Source organism: Adelges cooleyi, unplaced genomic scaffold, assembly GCF_023614345.1.
Source record: "Adelges cooleyi isolate 19-005CV unplaced genomic scaffold, UGA_ACOO_1.1 ACOO_flye_CR_arks_rails_tigmint_CR_PRNA_381, whole genome shotgun sequence".
Classification (NCBI taxonomy): Eukaryota; Metazoa; Arthropoda; class Insecta; order Hemiptera; family Adelgidae; genus Adelges; species Adelges cooleyi.
In genome coordinates, this window is record NW_026096058.1 from 321,349 (window position 1) to 339,637 (window position 18,289).

Sequence of the window (18,289 nt, forward strand, 5' to 3'; positions counted from 1 at the left end):
TGATTTTAGTTACCTAATTTATTATTTACAATTGAGCATGATATCTAAAAATATAGTACAGAATATTACAATAAAGGACAACAAAAGTAAAAAAGTATCTTGACCGGGGTAGCTGTCCATAGAAAAGAGATTAATGCTACAGTACAGATTAAGGCCGACAGCTATATAGTTTTCGCGTCTGGGAACCAGACTATAACATATATGTCCGTGAAGATGGACTAAAGATAAATTCAAAAAGAAGCGTGATAATTGTACCATTGATCAAATATACTTGTATATTTAATCAATGATTGTACGTAATCCGAGAAAACAAAATGGCTGGGACACTTTTTAGTTCCAGCCCAAGTTTCCCTTCTGGTTATTCTGTGGTATCAGTATAAATATTGTTATCATTTATTTGTATTTTGTATATATTATTTTGATAATACAAGTAAAAATATAGTGCAAACAGGAATAATTATTACAATGTAATTATTCACAAAACTCAAAAGTTATACTTGTTTTGTCTTAATATTTACAAATTAAAGTATACATACAAATGTTCAACTTAAAGAAATTATTTTTCTAGAATAATTAAGTATAAAAAATGGTAGAATTTAATACTTTACTTTTTGTAACATTTTTTTCACTATTGTTTTCTCTAAAATGGTGAGTTTTTTATTGATATTTCTATAAGTTACACACAATTAACTGGTTGTAAATTAGGTTGCTTCCAAAAGTCATCAGCTTATTTCTCAAGTACAAGTATTGTTTGAATGTAAAAATACGCACAGCTGGAATATTTTCATTGCAAGACATCATTGTAGTGAAAAATGGATATTCAGTGGTAAGAAGCTAGAATATGTAATTCTGGTAGATAATGATCAAATGTTTTTTCATAGCACATAGATAATATTGGTTTTCGAAGTAGTTTTATTAGCAGCGAAGTAAATAAATTAATATGTCTTGTGGCTCGAGATGTAAGAGTTGAAAAAAATATTGATTGGAATGATTCGACTCCAAAAAAACAGTACAATAACAAAATAACAAATGTGCTGCCAATTATTATGAAATTTGCTCAGGTATTCATATTTTAACATAGAATACATATAAACAGGTATATAGTAAGTAATAATTATGTGTTTTAGTTTTTGGCAGTTCGAATAAGCTGTATATCATTTGTATCGTTACAACCGAATAGTCCAGAATGGTTGTTTGTGATATCTGTTACTGATCTTCATTTAGATGCATCTGTGATTGGGTCATCTAGACAGTTATTAGCTAACGTTAACGCTCCTTATGCGGAAGCAAAGTTACTTCATCATCCTAAGAATGCAAATTCATGTTGTTTGGCTAAAGTCACAGTGAATGTCTGTGCTGAAAGCATATTAGACACTCATGAACCCTTAACAATAGAAACATTAATTTTGAAGCTTGACAAATCCAAAATCATTTTAAATAAAGGTTTATATGGATTCATACAAAACAACTGTACTAATTTAATGTTACCAAAAAAACAGAACAATTTAATGGATATAAATGTATCAGAAATACCACTTTTACCCACCATTCCACCATTTCTACCAAAAGTAAGTTATAATAAATGTATGGTATACCCTGTTAGCTGAGAGAGCATGCCGCGACCCGACAAAAATTGGCTGTTCTGCGCATCCCCGCGTCGCACCCAGTGTGACTAGCGTTCCCCCAGAGTCCGCCCTGTCTGCCAGCCTTAGTCTTGCTGCTTAGTCTTTAGTCTACATGCGTAAACCCGGCATGCTCTCTCAGCGAACAGGGTATAGATAGATTTACTACGAAAATATAGTACACCATTTCATAAACTTAAATTTCTCATTATGCAAAAATCTAAGAAAAAATAGAAACTATTAATGTGGATGAAACTCAAATTTTTTAATTATACATATTTAAAAAATAAATATGGATATTTTTAATTTGGGGTATTTCCATCTATAACTAGTTAATATTTAGTTTATACTGATATATATATATATTTTAATTTCTAGAAAATTAAAATTCAACTACATGAGTTGAGTGTTGTTGATGTAACAGAAAATTCAATTACTGAAATGAAAGGAGAGTTAAAAGCATTAGCGATAGAAAGCCTCATAACTCATGATGTCAATGATAATTTAATTAAACAATGTAAAGTAGTGATAATTCAGTATTAGTTTATGTTCATTATTTTAAAAAATTATTTTGTTCACAGGTAATCTTTCCCTAAAAATTGCATTTGAAAACATGTCTTTAATGGGACAAGAAGAAACATATATCTTATTTGAAAAATTTATGTTTGAAACAAAGGTATTTTTTTATTTAAAACATTGTTTAACTGCTTTGTGTATGATTTTTTTTAGATTGATTTTATGATTGTTTTTTTTTAAACATCTTACATATTTACATAGTTTTCAACTTCAAATTATGGCATGTTATAATTTACCAAAAAATAGTTTAAAAAACTCATTGGAGTATTCCTAAATATAGCATAACCTTTGAATAATAGTATAATTGATTTATATGTAGCCTGTCCAAAAAATATGCATAGTAATACGATAATAGTTTAATTTAAAATAAATTAGTTTTATCCCTTTAAAGTATCCCCTTTCCATGTGTTGTAATCCACTTGTCTCATTTTCATTTCCATTGCTCAAAACATCCCTTAGTCATTAGAAGTTGGGTTCTTCAGCTGCCTTGTCAATTTGCAGTTGACTGTGTCCAAAATTCGATCACGGCACTTTATTAACCCTAACTCACCTTTCTGATATTTTTTATACCTCGAAATGTAAAATGATTATGTAGGGGTGGCACTGGGTTGACGTAGTCACCATCAAATGCAAATTGACAAGGCAGCTGAAGAACCCTAATTTTCAGGACTTCGAGGGGTGTCTTGAGCAATGGATACGATGATGGGACAAGTGGATAACAACAAATGTATAGTATTTTAAAGTACAAAAATTGATTTATTTAAAATAAACTAGTTTACATACATCAGTTCGCGTATTAATTGGATAGACTAGGTATACATTAAATATAATATGAAAGAATCAATTCAGCTGTTAAAACGTGATGTTGTTAAGGGTACCACAGAAAATGAAATATGTTTTGTTTAAGACTTACATTTTTTAATAAAAAATCATTTCTATTACCATTCAAATAATATGATTGTCTAAAAAATTAAACCCTTTTTGATCTATTAAACAAATCATTTTTAATGAATTATTATATTTGGATTTCTTTCTTAAAACGTCCTAGGTTAATTTTATTCAACTTAATTTAATTGATTTATCTGGTAGTCTTTAAAAAATTGTTTCGGAAAAGTCACTATTTTTATTACATCTACTTTATAGGCATTGTATTTATTTGTATTGTGTACCAACTAGGGTTTTTTTTTACTGAGAGGGATTTGATTAGATATCTGAATATTTTATCCTATCATAAAAATAAAATAATAATATTAAAAAGTATGTATTATTGTTTATGTATGAACTTAATTTATTATTAAATAATAATATTATATTATTTAAAAGTATTTCAGGAGATCTCTTAAATTTGATTTGAGAATTGACAGCGTATATTATTTATATTCTCATGATGACATTTTTCTATGGTACACATCATACACAGATCCAATACTTAAATCATATCAGGTAAATATGTATAAAATTTTAATTTTTAATTTAGCAGTTAATTCAAATTGTTCTCCCCTTAAAGAGAATAAGTTACATTGTAATCGACATTGTACTAAAATACCTATATTTTTAGTATTGTTCAATGTTGTTTTATTTTGAATATAAAATAAAATTAGAAATATCTGAGAAAACGAATTATTGTTGTAATTTAAAAATAATTAAAACTCTTTGTTGTTGACTTCTTTAGTCATCTTCATTAGGTACATTACAAACGAGGAAAGAATTATCTCAAACAAGTCATTTTGATGATATAAGTATTGACGGATTGTTTCAACTTCATAATGTTACAACCAAATATAGACTTACTAAAGAGTGTGTATCTTTCAACTATAATAAGTTTAAACTGGTGTTGTCGTGTAACCCATGTGTCTATAGTGAGCCCATTAAACTATTTAAAATAATTATTATTGTATAGTTTTGAAACTGTTAATATATTATTTAGGAAACGACAACTACTCGGACGATTCTAAAAGTGTACTGTACAGTTTTTATAACCGAAAATGGTGTAGCGATTTACAAGTAGAAACTGTGCGCTGCTGGTTACAACCATTTTTAAATACTGAATACAATCCAGGAATGAAAAAGTGTCATGCATGGGGTACGCCACTATTTATAGGGCTGATTTTAATACAGGTATTCCATACATTAAAAATAATATTAATTATTAAACCATTTTATTTTTATGGTTTTACTAACTTTTTTTAAGATGAAAAATAATATCTCTTCAAATACAACTAAGCTTAATGTATTAATGGATACAGTTCGTTTAGAATGGAGTCCACCTCTAGCTCAATTTATTTTAAAAGCTCATTATTGCGTACAACAGTAAGTATAAATTATTTGCCTGGAGTATAAACATTTATTATGTACATTGTAATTTAGTTATAATTAATATTAATTTCAAACAATTTTAAATTATTATATTTTATACTAAAATTTAAAGAGTTATATCTGCTTTGGAATTAAAAAAACCGAAGACAGAAAATAATGAAACTGATGTCACAAAAAATAAAGTATTGTCAATGGAAAGTGTTGCAGTTTCTATTTCAATTTCAAATGCTAATGCATTCCTTATAGCAGATCAGAAAAGTACACGTTAAATAAACTGTTTCACAGTTTAGATTATATAAATAATTCAATATTTTGTGTTTTAGTCTGTATATTAGTACGCATGGATACAATTTCATCCGATATTGAGATGCCAGAATTAAGATGTGTGATTGAAGGGTTTAAATGTGATTCATTGATACCGACAAAATACCACTACTTATGCACATCATCAGACGATTTTAAAGTAATTTATAGTTATATAATTATAAATAAATAAAAATAAATTAAGTATTTTTTTTAATGTTTTCGTATTGATTTCTATGTTAATAGAGCTGGTGGTTTTATGCTAAGACATTAAGAATTGAAACAAAGTATGCTAGTACCAAAGAAATAATTGTTGAAATAAATGAAATATTTGAATGTCGCTGGAGTACAAATATTCATTTAAAGTTGTTAACTATATATACTGACATGTCAGATTTAAAAAATCATTTAGGTATTGAATTATAAATATTCATATATGTGCAAGGTTATCTAAAATTCATGATGTATTAATTTTTTCTAAAACCAAATTGTTAGCTAAAAAAGTTGTTTATTAAATAATTTTGTTAGAAATAGGCAAATCAAATATGTATGTTGCGTCATTCGATTACTAAAAGACTCTCCTGAAACTGCTCTCTAATATTTTTAATTTAATCGTTAAAAATTATTTTAAAATAACTAATATAATAATAATTCTACTTATAACCTTTTTTTGCCAACACAATTATTTACAGAAAAAATTACTGTACCATTAGTTTGGATAACCTTGGATTTGTACTATAAAACATAAAATATACTTTTTATAGGCCTTACTGATTCAAGTTATTCAGTTACTGTACCAAAGTTTATTGATATTTCATTATATGTCAAATCAAAGTTCAAATTTTCTATGAAAGTTTCATCTGCTCATTATTTGTTGTTTTCTACAGGTAAAAAAATATTTAATATCCTACATTTTATACTTTTAAAACAATGCATTAAATTTAAACAATACATTATTCATTTATTCATTATTTGATATAAAAATGTATACATATATTATTAAAAATATAAAATACTTTGTATACATTTTTTTAGACGATTTGACATATTTCAAGAAAGGTGGAAAGCTACGCAAGTTAGAAAGCAAATTATTTAAAGTTGGAGTAGATCAATATAATATATTTACTGTAAAAGGGTTTAAGATGTTGAAGACAGATTTTAATAAGAATGTTATGACGGAGAGACAAAATTCTGAGGGGTTAACAACTGAAACAAACGCTATTTGGTAAAATCTATATATTTGATGTAATAAATAACGTCAAAATACTTTTAACTTTATGATTTTTTTTAGGGATGTTGCAATAGACAATTTAAAAATGATGTTCCCATACGGTTTTGAATTTTACAGTATATTCCAAGGAGAATTTTTCAGTATTATAAAATGGTTAAAACTAATTCATAAAAAACCAAAACCAAATCCTGAACCTTTACCAAGTGATATTATTTTAAAAGTAATTTTTTCTTATACTATCCTTGATGAAAGCGACATGTTCTACATTAATTCTATATTGCAGATTCAAGAGATCCTGTTTGAGCTTTCTGATGATGATTTTGAGGTTAAACTTAGAGATAACTATGAATTGCTCGAAGACGAATACAAAGAGAGTTTAAAAAGACAAAAAATGCTTGAAACCAAAGTTTCTGAAGTTGTAAAAGATCGTTTACTATTACCAGCTGGAAAAGTTGAAGAGTTGTTGACTAGCTTGCAAAAAATGAATGCACAAATATACATACAACGTTCTAAGCAAATGAAACAGCAAGCACCTGTACGAACCCGTTTATTTTCTTGGACCATTTGTGATCTTTGTATTATAATTTTGGCCGATGAGTCCATGCACGGCCCACAAAAAGTTGTCAACCATATTTGTGAAATGGATGCAGAGAGTTTATGGCCCGAAGAGGGCTTAGAATTTTGTATACTTTGGTGTCGAATGATATTTGCAAGCTGTGCTGAGTGGAAATTTCAGCTTAGAGATTTTCCTCAGACTTGGCTTGATATCAGAAAATTTCAACTTTGGGGGAAATTAGCTGGAGCTGAACAAGAACCCACACGCCGAGGTAAACTTTTTATGTACATATATATTGAAATTATATTTTATTAGGGAAAGGATTAATTTGCATTAAATAAATGATAAAACATTTTTTATTAGAACATCTTAATACTAAAACTCAACAATTAAAAAATATATTTCTAATTGTTAAAAAATAATTTTAATATTAATCTTAAAACAATTTAATTGTTAAAAAAATAAAATACATTTTTTTCAGGAGACGCATAATTGTGTTTAAAATTGATGTTACTAATTCTATGTTACACTGTTCGAACGTTTATATACTCTTTGGAAATTATGATGTATGAGATATTTTTACATTTAGCTTTTACAAAATAATTTTTAGTATTAAGACTCGTTCTTAATGTTAAGTTTTATTGTTATCTGAGTATTTCTATGTATGTATTATGCTCACAATCCATTACTCTAAAAAACTTATGTATTGGGCTTTTCCCATTGATATATATATAAAATAAAACAAAAGTATTATTATTTATTATTTTTGTCCAAAAATGTGATGTATAAATCTCATTTTTGGTTATTTGGACTTAAGTGTTAATGTTTTATCAACGACGCTATGTTGAATAAACTTTTTCTTTTTCCAAAAAAAAGTTATTTATACTGTAATTGTTTTTTGTCAGCTAAACGAAGTGTAACTATTGAACTCAGTGATCCATATGGAGATGTGACCATTGAAAGAGGAATGACTTCATTAAAATATTATTATGATTTTAATTGTGAAGTTGATAAGTATACATATTCGTTTGGACCCTGTTGGGAACCAGTGATAGCCCAATGTAAATTATGTATGTTGTAAAATTAATTTTTTTTAGAAGTAAATTAAAAATAATAATTTTAGTATTTTGTTTTTTACAGGTCTAGAAAAAGTGTTAGGTTCCAGCCGTGATCCAAGCCCACCGTTGCCTTTTTGGGATAAAATACGCTTATTATATCATGGTCGTTTGACTATGATTGTGAACGAACTTAAGGTAAAACTACATGCATCGCTTGATCCTTACAACACGACTGAAGAAATGGAATTAAACTGGTATAATACAGCCATGGATTGGACTAATGGTATTTTAAAGCTTAAAAGTCTTAATTAAAAAGTTAAATGTTAAAGAGATTGTATTTTTAATGTATTTAGCAAAATTTATATTCAAAGGACATTTAAAAGTACTTGTTCGAACTGCTTCAAAATATGATGATGTTTGTTTATTAAATCTTCCTAATTTAAAGTTGGGAATTAAATTAAAATGGTCGTGTCTGGGCGATCCTAACGATCATTATTCAGTTATGCCTTGTGCTCCTGATAAACTTCCAGAGTATTCTAGTAACCAAGTAAGTTTATTGCTAAGTTCTCAACCAATCGGAACTTTAATTAGTTATTAATTTATATATTTTTGTTTTATTTTAGGAGCATGATTCATTCAGAGCTTTTCGTTCTCAAAACTTAAATGTTAGTCTTTCTATTGAAACTAAACCAGAATCAAATACTGGCTCTCCATATACAGATGCTGATTACCCAGTAGCATTATTATATGGTAGTACATTGAAGTAAGAAGTTATTTTAATTATCATGTTATATACTTACGGAAGATATTTCTTAGTCTTTTGTGTTCACTAAATTTGATGTAGTACCTCATGAATTTTCTTGTTATTCGTTTTATGATTTCATTATTATTGTAGATAAACATAATGCTATTATTGTATATTAATAAAATACTACCTATATGATTTCAGGTGGTTTGAAAATTTGAAATTGATTCTATCTGGTGTGACAAGGCCAACACGAAGGGGCCCATTGTTTAATAATAGCAGAATACGTAAATTAACATTGAGTCGGCATTATAGAAAAGTTAATTTGTGTGTGTCTCTACAACATTTCCAAGTACATTATTGGGTGTCATTTGCTTTACAACGAGGTTTTGAATTGTTTGGACAACGTATATCTACAAGTTCAGAGCATACTTTAGGTTTAGTGTCAAATTTTGAAGACGATTTACAACACCGTTCTCGGCCAGTTTGGTCTGTTGGTTATATGAACTGTGAGCTGATGGACACAGAAATATGGCTAAAAAGTGCACTGCAGTCTGACCAAGAAGAGCAAGAGGTGTGAATTGATTTTTGTAAAATTTAATAGAAAATTATAATTTGTTAAAATTAAATTTTGTAGTCCGAGGTGAAAGAAAAACCTGTGGAAAAATGTTATTTATTAAGTGTAAGTAAAGTATCTTACGGCAGAGAAACTACTGGAACATGTGAAGTTGATGGATCCCCCACTCCAATTCACAGATTAGTTGTGTATCACTTGAAAGGAGCATGGACTACAAGAAATAGAGATGTAGCTTTTGCTTTATTCAATTCCTTAGTAAAGAACCAGGTCAGGATAATATTCATTGTATTTTATGTCAACTCAGCTAGTTAATATGATAAATTTGTTAAAACTATATCGACCTATTTAGAAATTAAAAAAAAATCTATCAACTGAAGCACTAAAAGGATTTTGTATAAATGAAAATGGATGCACACCAATGAAAAATCGTACTAGAAGCGCTGATACTACTGAACAAACTACTTCAATATCATCTGTTTCATCAGTTGCAACATCATCTACATGTCAAGCTAGTCCTTCTCCCATGTCAAAATTACAATGTGGTGGTCAAGCAGCCAACATGCTACAACAACTTATATCTGAAGTTGATAATAAGCCTGTAGTCTTCAGTGATGATCTTTCTATGCAAGTAACAAGGGAACGAAGATTACAAGGTTTATCTGAGTGTCAGCAAGATGATGTTCTTTACAAAAATTGGCTAAGTGTGTTCAAACTATCTCTTCTTCTTCTTTCGAATTTGATAGTTTATTTTTTCGTCATATTATATGACTAAATAATTCCCTACGGTTTCCGATTCCATATGGAGTCCTAGGGTACTACAGAATGTGGTCGTCTGACTATCTCTAATTTTAGTACATTAGATTTATAAAACTCTTACTTCTACTTTTTCCAGTTGCATTGATCAACAGTCAAGTATTACTTAAAGGATGTGAAACGAAAGGTTATGTAATTGTAAGTGCTGCCAAAGCAGAAATTTTACAAAGAATTCATCGTCCGGTGTGGAAAGATCATTCATTAGTTTCTAAAACTACATGGGTAGGAACTCTGGATAGTATGCAATATTACGCTACAGTTAGTGCGGGGAAAACAGATTTTCTTGATGGTATAAATCAATAGTAAAATTATGTAGTAAACTGAAATATTTTTAAATATCTTATTGTTATGCCGATAGAACATATCATGTGGTTAAACGTAGAAAATATTCAACAAAAGGACATTGATAGCATAATCATATCAGATCTTCCTGATTTGCCTCATCTTGTCGGAAGTGGACATAGTGTTGGAGGTGTTGTAAGTGAAACCGTTGGTGCTAGTAATGTTGGGGAAAACTCTCCTTTGCAGGTAATTCAAATTAAGAATCATTATGTATTATTATATATTATATCATTATATGTCTTTTTCATTACCATATGTATTTGGACATTTTACATGCTGGTGCAATTTTTTTATGACCTTCTCTTACTCTATACAAAAATTCATGATTAATGCTATAAGTTTATTACCATTTAAATATTTATTGTTTAACAGCTCCAAAGAATTGTTTCACGATGTAAATGTGAGTTCTTTTATGCTGGTCACGGCGAAAGCAGTTTAAATCCAGCCCATTTAACTGAAGTACCTCCACCACCAACTGCTACTCCTGATGTGGTTGGTGATCCGGATTCACATGAACCTGTAGATGCATTTACTCTAATGCATCATGATTTAGATGTATGCACTAATTCACTTCAGGTAATTCAAAAACTTGATACTGAACTATACATAAACCTAACTGAAAAAAATAAAATCATATGTGTATGTTACAGTATGCCATGATATTAGATATTGTCAATAATTTACTTCTATATGTTGAACCTCGGCGAAAAGAAGCTTATGAACGATTACAAAGAATGCGTTTCCAATTACAGTTGCAAAGTAGTCAAGACCATAGACAGCCTATCCAACAACTACAAAATCATGTTCGGTATGTATTTTAAGAAAAACATTCTGACAATAAAAAAAGTCTTAACGAAATTTGTCCTTTTTTTTGTTATAATTTAAATATAAAGATTTAAATAAGTTTTTTCTTAATGTAATACATTTTCTTTAAAGTGTTTATTGTAATATAATTGACTATTTGAAGTGTATTGATAAAGCTAGTTCAGTTGTAAACAAATAATTTAACAATTTTTTCATTTAAAAACGTTTGGTTATTTAAACAAAAAATGTTTATTTCAATTTTGTAGATTTTTCATTAAGACAATATAAATAAAAAACAATTTTTTTCCAAATCTATAAAAGCATTATTAACAAGGAAAAAGTGAGTGAATATGATAAATAATAAATGGAAGTGTATTGAGCAAATAAAGACATGATCTAAGCTTCCAAGCTACTTGAAATTTTCCTATTTCAATATCAGCCACTCGGCTATTGTTAAATAAATATTATGATTTATGACTGATATTAGTTTTAACTTTAAACAAAATTCTATACAGGTGTTTAGTAGCAAAGTTAAGAAGACTTGAAAAAGAAATATTTTTATTGAAAAAAGAGGAAGATTGGCAAAATGATGAATTATTGTCCTCTGAAATAAGAAATTTGGAAAAACAGGTATCAAATTATAATAATATAGAAAAAAAAATTATTGTAATCAAATACATTGTTTTATTTAGAAGTGTAAAGGGATTGAATAAACACAAAATCTAATATAATTGTTAATGGCATATTTTAGATGAATGAGTTAAAAGATCAATTAAATTCAGAAAGTGAAGAATTAGATATGATGGTATCTTGTTATAAAGAGACCCAGCTACGAGCCACTCAAAAATTAGCAACATTAAGAGGCGACAAACCTAGTGTAGTACCATCTAGAGCTAATGAAATATGTTTTAAACATGCACAGTGGCGATTAACAGAAAACGATGGACAATTAGGTATTGCAGATTTGGTTCTCAGTAATTTTTTGTAAGTATTTAATACATGCATACAATATATTTAATACATATTTTTGTCTAAATGTAATGTTTATATAATAAGGTATACAAAAAATTCCAAAAGTGATGATTCTGTTGAGCACTTACTAGAATTAGGATATATCAGAATGACAAATCTCCTTGCTAATGAGTTGTATAAAGAAGTTATTCTACCCACTGAAATACAAAATAATATGCCAGTTGATGATCGCAAAGTAATTGCTATAACATTTCTGGATAAAAATATATTTTATACTAATGTAATATTATATAATGTATAATAATACAATTGTATTGTAGAGGGCAGTCAGAATATTTTGTAGAGAAAAAGCACCTGTTGGAGGTATATCTGTAAAGGAACATTTTGAAATTAATGTTGTGCCCTTAACTATTGGTAAGTTTTAAACATCTCATTATCAGTGTGCTTTATACAATTTATTATTTTATTATTAATGCGGTCTGTAATTTTACTCCAGGAATGACAAAAAAGTTCTACAGTACCATGATGAGATTTTGTTTTTCTGAAAGAGATTCAGAAAATATAGATGCTGAGACAGAAGAAAAATGTAAAGGAAAAAAAAAAGAAAGTAATTTTTATGTTCCTATAGAGCATAAAGATGATGTTGAAAAAATGAAGGTAAAAAAAATTAGGATTATTATGGCTATTAATAAGGGGAACGTAAAGAGCTATTTATGAAGGAATAAAATAAGATAGGAAACACCTGACAAAAATCTAGACAAAGATCTAGAAGGCATTTTAGATAGGTATAACAACTAATTAAAGAGTAAGTGACTGTACATTTTTATGTGTTATATTTTGTATTTAAAATTATACAGTCAATTATTATTTCAGTCTGTTGTTAGCGCTGAAGATGACAACATCGTTGTCGTAACACGTGTACGCAAGAAGTGTATAATTTTTATGGTTTAGGGTTCAAGTAGATTTTATATCTTTACTATATTTAAAATTAATTTATCTATAAGTTTTGGCAACATTTTGATAAAAAAATGACTTTCATAGAATTCGTTTTCTGATGTATCTGTTGAACAGATTTTCATCAAAACTTGCAACTTTTTCTTTAGGGCTATAAAATTGATTTTTGATTTAGTCAATAGAAAATCAATTAAATTTATTAGAAAAACTATAAAAAAATTTAAACAATTGCAACATATTTAAAAAAAAAAAAATTAAATATCAGCCTTTCAAATCAGAAAAGCAAGACGAGATGTTAAATTTTATAATCATTTTTTTTTTTAAATAGGTTCGGTAGACACCTTGAAAAATAACTTCACCTTTTAGACATTCTATAAATGAAATTTGTCACTTTCCATTCCTCTTATGAAACAAGTCTGGCATGGGTGCAATTATGTTATTAATTAATAAATATTTTCCCTCATTTTTTAGGAAAGAGCCGAAAAGAATAAGCTATTTATTTATATTAAAATTCCTGAAGTACCTGTAAAGGTTAGCTACAAAGGAAATAAAGAAAAAAACTTAGAAGACATTAGAGATTTTAGTTTAGTTATTCCAACTATTGAATACCACAATGTTACTTGGACTTGGTTAGACCTCTGTCAAGCCATGAAAACAGACAGTAGACGAGTTATTGTATCTCAGGTATGTTTATAAAAACAATTATGTTTGTGAATAAATAATACACAAAGTGTATTGTACAATCTTGATAATCCGACTTCTTGTCCTCATGAAAAACCAATAAAAAAAAACTTAAGTCCCTGTTTTAAATTTAGCATTTCCCTTAGTCGCCTATACTTTCCTTGTAACCTACTAGTATTTGTAGGTAATTTTATATTTTACGTCCTATGACTTCACAAATTATGAGTGTAGTATGTTTGCCTTGAACGAGAAAGCTGAAAAAGATTATTTATAAATATAACTAAAATATTGCTATCTTTTAGATAGTACTCAAATTGTTTTTTTTTTTTGTATTCTATTATGTACAGCCTGTATCTATTAATCCCACAAGGTTCTATTTGTGTTGGATTATTGATTTCATACTATATACACACATACACAATTTTCATATAATTTATTATTTCAAACTAGGCTATTAAACACAAATTACAAATAAAAACTAGCAAATCTATAGCAGATGGTGGTGTATCACCACAAGAAGAAGATAAAGCTAGAATGCTGTTTGGAAGCAAATTGGTTGTAAGTAAAAATTAAGTTTGTAGAATAAACTTAGATTAAGAGGACGCCAGTTATTTATATTTTATAATAGTCAATATAATTAATTTATTTATTATAAAATTGTTAAGACAAAATAAATGAGATGTACAAAAAAAATGAAAAGTAAATTTTACAAATATCTAAAATATTAATTTTTAATTTTAAGCAATATGCATTTATAATTTTTTAATTGAACTTGACATACAGATAAAACTTTAGCTGTATAAATCTAGTATTTGACATAGACATTTTTCAGTAAAACTATTAATAACAGTGTTTTTGTTTAAAAAACGTACAACTGTTTTTTAACTATGGCTAAAATTGTTTCATTAAAAATCATCCATATCAAAATCTTGAGCCTCGATCTTTAGTTTTTCATAGATGTATTTTAACACTAGAACTGCTCAGTTCATTTGTAGTGTGTACCCCTTAAGACATATTTTATTTGAAAATACAAAATGGTTAAGAGAGCGTCCTCTTAATTTATAAAATAGTATTAACTATATAACATGTTATTATTATTTTATAAATATTTTTTTCAGCAGAGTGAAAACAGATACTCCAAACGTGGCATTTTAAAATTTCCTAAGTAATATATATACTACAATGAAATGATGTATTTATAAACTGTGATACACAAATAGTTACCTGAACAATTAAGGAAAACTTTATAGGAATACCTTTAACCAGATACATGTTTATTTTGTTGGTTAAACTTTAATTGTGAACATAGCATTTATTAGGTATATATAAATAGGTATACATATAGAACATTTTTTAATTTAGCATATTATAATACATAAAATTGATTTATGTACTGCGGGTAACAATATTTTGTACAAAACTTGGTTCTAGATTAGAATTTTGGTTTATATTTTATGTATTTTTGTGAATTTATGTTTCAAAATCTGTTTTGTATTAACATTGACATTAATAATAATAAAGTGTATACTTATTAAAAAACATAAGCAATCAAGCTTAATGGATTTTATGAAGTATACATAATATAATCGATTTAGTTTTTTTTCAACCTATATTTATGTTTGTTACGATTACACTGGTAACCGTGTAAATAAAAAACCTGTACTAGTGCGTAACAGCACTGTCACATTAGTTCATTTGGCTCCATCGCCCATTTCTGTTTAGTCATGTTCTTTTATGTATAAATAGGTATTTTTTATTTATTTTTAGCAAAATCTGTAAACTTTAAGCATGTTGTAATCAATGTTGTCTAATCAGTAATCACGGAGTTATTTGGTAAAAAAAACAAATCATCTTATATATTTTTGTTAATAACATGTTACTATTTTAAACAGTTGCTTTTGAGGTTAAAAGTAATTTTATACAATAATCAACACCTCTATTAGCTAATTGCTATTAGAAATTGTTACAATTTTTAAATATCGTACTATTTTTTTTTCCAACCCTTAGTAACGCGCACAGTTTTCAGTCACACTTCATTTAAGTGTGGCTAAGGTAAACTTTCCACGTCAGTCACACACCTACATTGTAGGACTGGGTAAATTATTACCCAGTGTGAGTCACTAAGGGTAAGACGAATACAAATATTACATACTTGATTTTCAGAGATAAACTTCTATATATTTTCTAATATTTACACAACAAAAAAACATTAATCTTTATAGTAGTAAGGAGACCTTGGTGCAGAAAACCCTTTATATTTCTTTTTAGTTTTCAACCCAGTGACTAAAGTTGAAGTTTCAGGAAATGCTGACACACCTTCAAACATCATATCGGTTTCAGGATGGAACCTGTGGTAATCGGAGAGTATGTGGAGATTTGGTGGAAGTTCACGTTTTTGTAGTGCATCATAAGGCACAACTGTGTCCACTGGAGTTTCATAGAATTCATATATTTCACCTATATACATAATTTTTTTAATAAAATGTTTAGTTATTAAACAAAGAATTTAAAACAATTTAATATACCTAAGGTGTTTACGGTATGTAGAAGTGAATTGGGGACTCTATGATCCACCATTTGTTCACATTTTTTTAGTAAACTAATTTTTTCATTTGTATCCAATTTATATGATAAATTAGTTTGATTGATTGTACTCTCTGCTAATTTTTTAATTGTATCACGGATATCAATTGGAGGATCATATTCTTTAAGTGGTCTTAAAAATCTGAAAAAAAATGTATAATTGAAGCTTAAAATACATTGATTTATAATAATTACAAACAAAAATGAATAGGAAATAATATTTAAAAAATATATTAGTGAAAATAACCTATGATTTACATACTCCATCTTATAATTCTTAATATGTGCATAAAAATTAAATAAACTGATATAAATTTCAAAATTTCAATTTTTGGGTTTGTGGCTGTTTCCATTGCCTCTTTCTGGTAAATATTTAACTCATCTCTACTTCCTTCCCTTTTTCACATCTTAACTTCTAGTAAAGATGTGAAACACAAGTGAAGAACTAATTATTACCAATTTCTATATTTTTATTAAGATATAATTAACTTTATAAATAGTACAATAACAATAATAATAAAAAGTAACAAACCCTCGAGATGCTATTGCACTAGTATTTGATTGTATTTGACTTCGTGGCGGAATAAATGGCAAACTTCGTTTTACTTTTTTATGATATAGCCTTATCTGAAATAAAATAAATTTATATAAAACAAAAATGTAGAACTTTTTTACATTAAATGATTTTAAATTAAAACAGGAATTATTTAATACAATACATTTACAATCTAATTTATGGGCAAAATAATTTTTTTTTAGTTTTCCAAAATGAGACTGTAGTGTTCTTGACGTCTTACATAAATAAACAATTTAATACAATTAAATTTAATTCCTACATTAGGTCATCAATTTTTTGAGAGCTTTACACAAGTACCTTGATTATCATTGGCCTTGTTATTTTTAAAAATAACAAAGTTAATATGCAAAGTTAATTACTCATATTAGTCAATTTATGACTGAAGTAATAATTCAAGTTGCTTTAATAAACAATTTTACTATGAGTAATATTGATTATAGCCAATTATTTATATTATATAGTTATAGATTATAGCCAATTGATTATGACCAAGACCTTTAAGGCTCTATGGAAGTTGGGAATTGTTTGGTCACATGGTAACAGAATTTTTCTACCATACCAAGACCGGGGGGGGAGGGTTAGTCTTTTTTTCTAGATAGGTTTCCCTGTTCACTGAGAGAGGCAAACCGTACGACTGACATTGCTGCCTTAATCCATTCGGCCACTTAGTCCCGTTACAAGGAGTATGTTCCTAATGAATTACACTCCAAAAATAATTTGTTTATCTCTTCATTATACTACATCTTGAAAAAATCTATTAAAATTCAACTGATAGTTTTAATTTTAAAAAATACTTGTAAAATGTTGAATTTATTTAAAATTATCAATTTAAATTAGCTGTTTTTTTCTTATTTATTAAATTAACCAAACAAAATTTAAGCAATATTAATTTTGCCCAAATTATATAATTACAAATTTTTTAATTCGACCTAGCCTATTATTTGACCAAGTATGTCAAAACAGATTTGTATTATGAATAATAAAATTCAAATTTGAAATAAGGACATTAGATGATTGATCGTAACACGCGTTAATTAAGGGATATTATAAAAAGTTAGTTAGGCGGCACTGCAGTTGGTCAACATAATATCTTTATCAATACGTCCACCAATTTGATAATGTTTGTTAATAATTATTAATTACATTTTTTAATGTAATGCGATTTAGATCAAAGTACTATTAGCTATACTGGAGTTAAAAGAAAAAGGAAAAGAGGCGCCGGCCTGGGCAGTAGAAATTTCAGTTTACCGGCGAAAAAACGACATTGGTACACGCGTGAAACGTACTGCGACTACCACCATAACCTTCAAAACAAACTCTTAAAAAGTCAATAATATTCTGTTGTACGCCGGGCCGATTTTTGAGAAACAATAAAGTCGTAATTACCTGCAATTGCGGATGAATTAAAGGAAGTTGGAAGTGATTTCGAATCGCCGTTCCGGACGTACGATTTAAAAGGTAGCGGGCGACCATCACGTCGGTAGCGGGTAGTGGCGGCGTATGTTTTTACCGTAGTGGCCACAATTCTGGTTACCACTGTGTTAACCATGTGACGGGTGTTGAGCCAATCGGGTGCGCG

General features: G+C 28.0%; 2 protein-coding genes across 3 annotated transcripts; one reads left to right on the plus strand and one right to left on the minus strand.

Moving 5' to 3' along the window:
* The first annotated feature begins 472 nt into the window (after positions 1-472).
* On the plus strand, positions 473-14,989 carry LOC126841384 (protein KIAA0100). 2 transcript variants are annotated; one of them, XM_050577834.1, is made up of 36 exons: positions 473-648; positions 706-826; positions 882-1,061; positions 1,128-1,568; positions 2,001-2,139; positions 2,204-2,298; positions 3,522-3,641; positions 3,871-4,057; positions 4,126-4,316; positions 4,390-4,508; positions 4,627-4,772; positions 4,838-4,977; positions 5,064-5,229; positions 5,582-5,704; positions 5,853-6,042; positions 6,109-6,268; positions 6,332-6,875; positions 7,510-7,674; positions 7,745-7,945; positions 8,016-8,209; positions 8,286-8,425; positions 8,612-8,981; positions 9,045-9,251; positions 9,334-9,685; positions 9,877-10,086; positions 10,156-10,325; positions 10,512-10,715; positions 10,790-10,947; positions 11,459-11,573; positions 11,695-11,927; positions 12,000-12,150; positions 12,236-12,329; positions 12,412-12,572; positions 13,341-13,553; positions 14,001-14,108; positions 14,672-14,989. In XM_050577834.1, the coding sequence occupies exons 1-36, from the start codon at positions 587-589 to the stop codon at positions 14,717-14,719; spliced, it is 6,618 nt and encodes a 2,205-aa protein (XP_050433791.1). In that variant the 5' UTR covers positions 473-586; the 3' UTR covers positions 14,720-14,989. The 2 variants fall into 2 exon arrangements, with proteins under 2 accessions (XP_050433791.1, XP_050433790.1); XM_050577833.1 differs by having other exon boundaries at positions 14,669-14,988.
* Positions 14,990-15,376: 387 nt separating this feature from the next.
* Positions 15,377-18,267, minus strand: LOC126841388 (uncharacterized). The gene is made up of 4 exons (XM_050577840.1): positions 18,097-18,267; positions 16,666-16,760; positions 16,076-16,275; positions 15,377-16,007 (listed from the first exon to the last, which is right to left on the minus strand). The coding sequence occupies exons 1-4, from the start codon at positions 18,181-18,183 to the stop codon at positions 15,760-15,762; spliced, it is 630 nt and encodes a 209-aa protein (XP_050433797.1). The 5' UTR covers positions 18,184-18,267; the 3' UTR covers positions 15,377-15,759.
* Positions 18,268-18,289: the final 22 nt, after the last annotated feature.

Excerpts from the sequence above, each read along its gene's own strand:
- LOC126841384 (XM_050577833.1), top strand. The coding sequence starts at position 587 with ATGGTAGAATTTAATACTTTACTTTTTGTAACATTTTTTTCACTATTG. Across the intron at positions 6,043-6,108 it reads ACTGAAACAAACGCTATTTG|GGATGTTGCAATAGACAATT; the intron begins GTAAAATCTATA and ends GATTTTTTTTAG. Across the intron at positions 10,087-10,155 it reads GAAAACAGATTTTCTTGATG|AACATATCATGTGGTTAAAC; the intron begins GTATAAATCAAT and ends TTATGCCGATAG.
- LOC126841388 (XM_050577840.1), bottom strand. The coding sequence starts at position 18,183 with ATGGTCGCCCGCTACCTTTTAAATCGTACGTCCGGAACGGCGATTCGA. Across the intron at positions 16,761-18,096 it reads TAATTCATCCGCAATTGCAG|ATAAGGCTATATCATAAAAA; the intron begins GTAATTACGACT and ends ATTTTATTTCAG. Across the intron at positions 16,276-16,665 it reads AGTGCAATAGCATCTCGAGG|ATTTTTAAGACCACTTAAAG; the intron begins GTTTGTTACTTT and ends ATTTTTTTTCAG.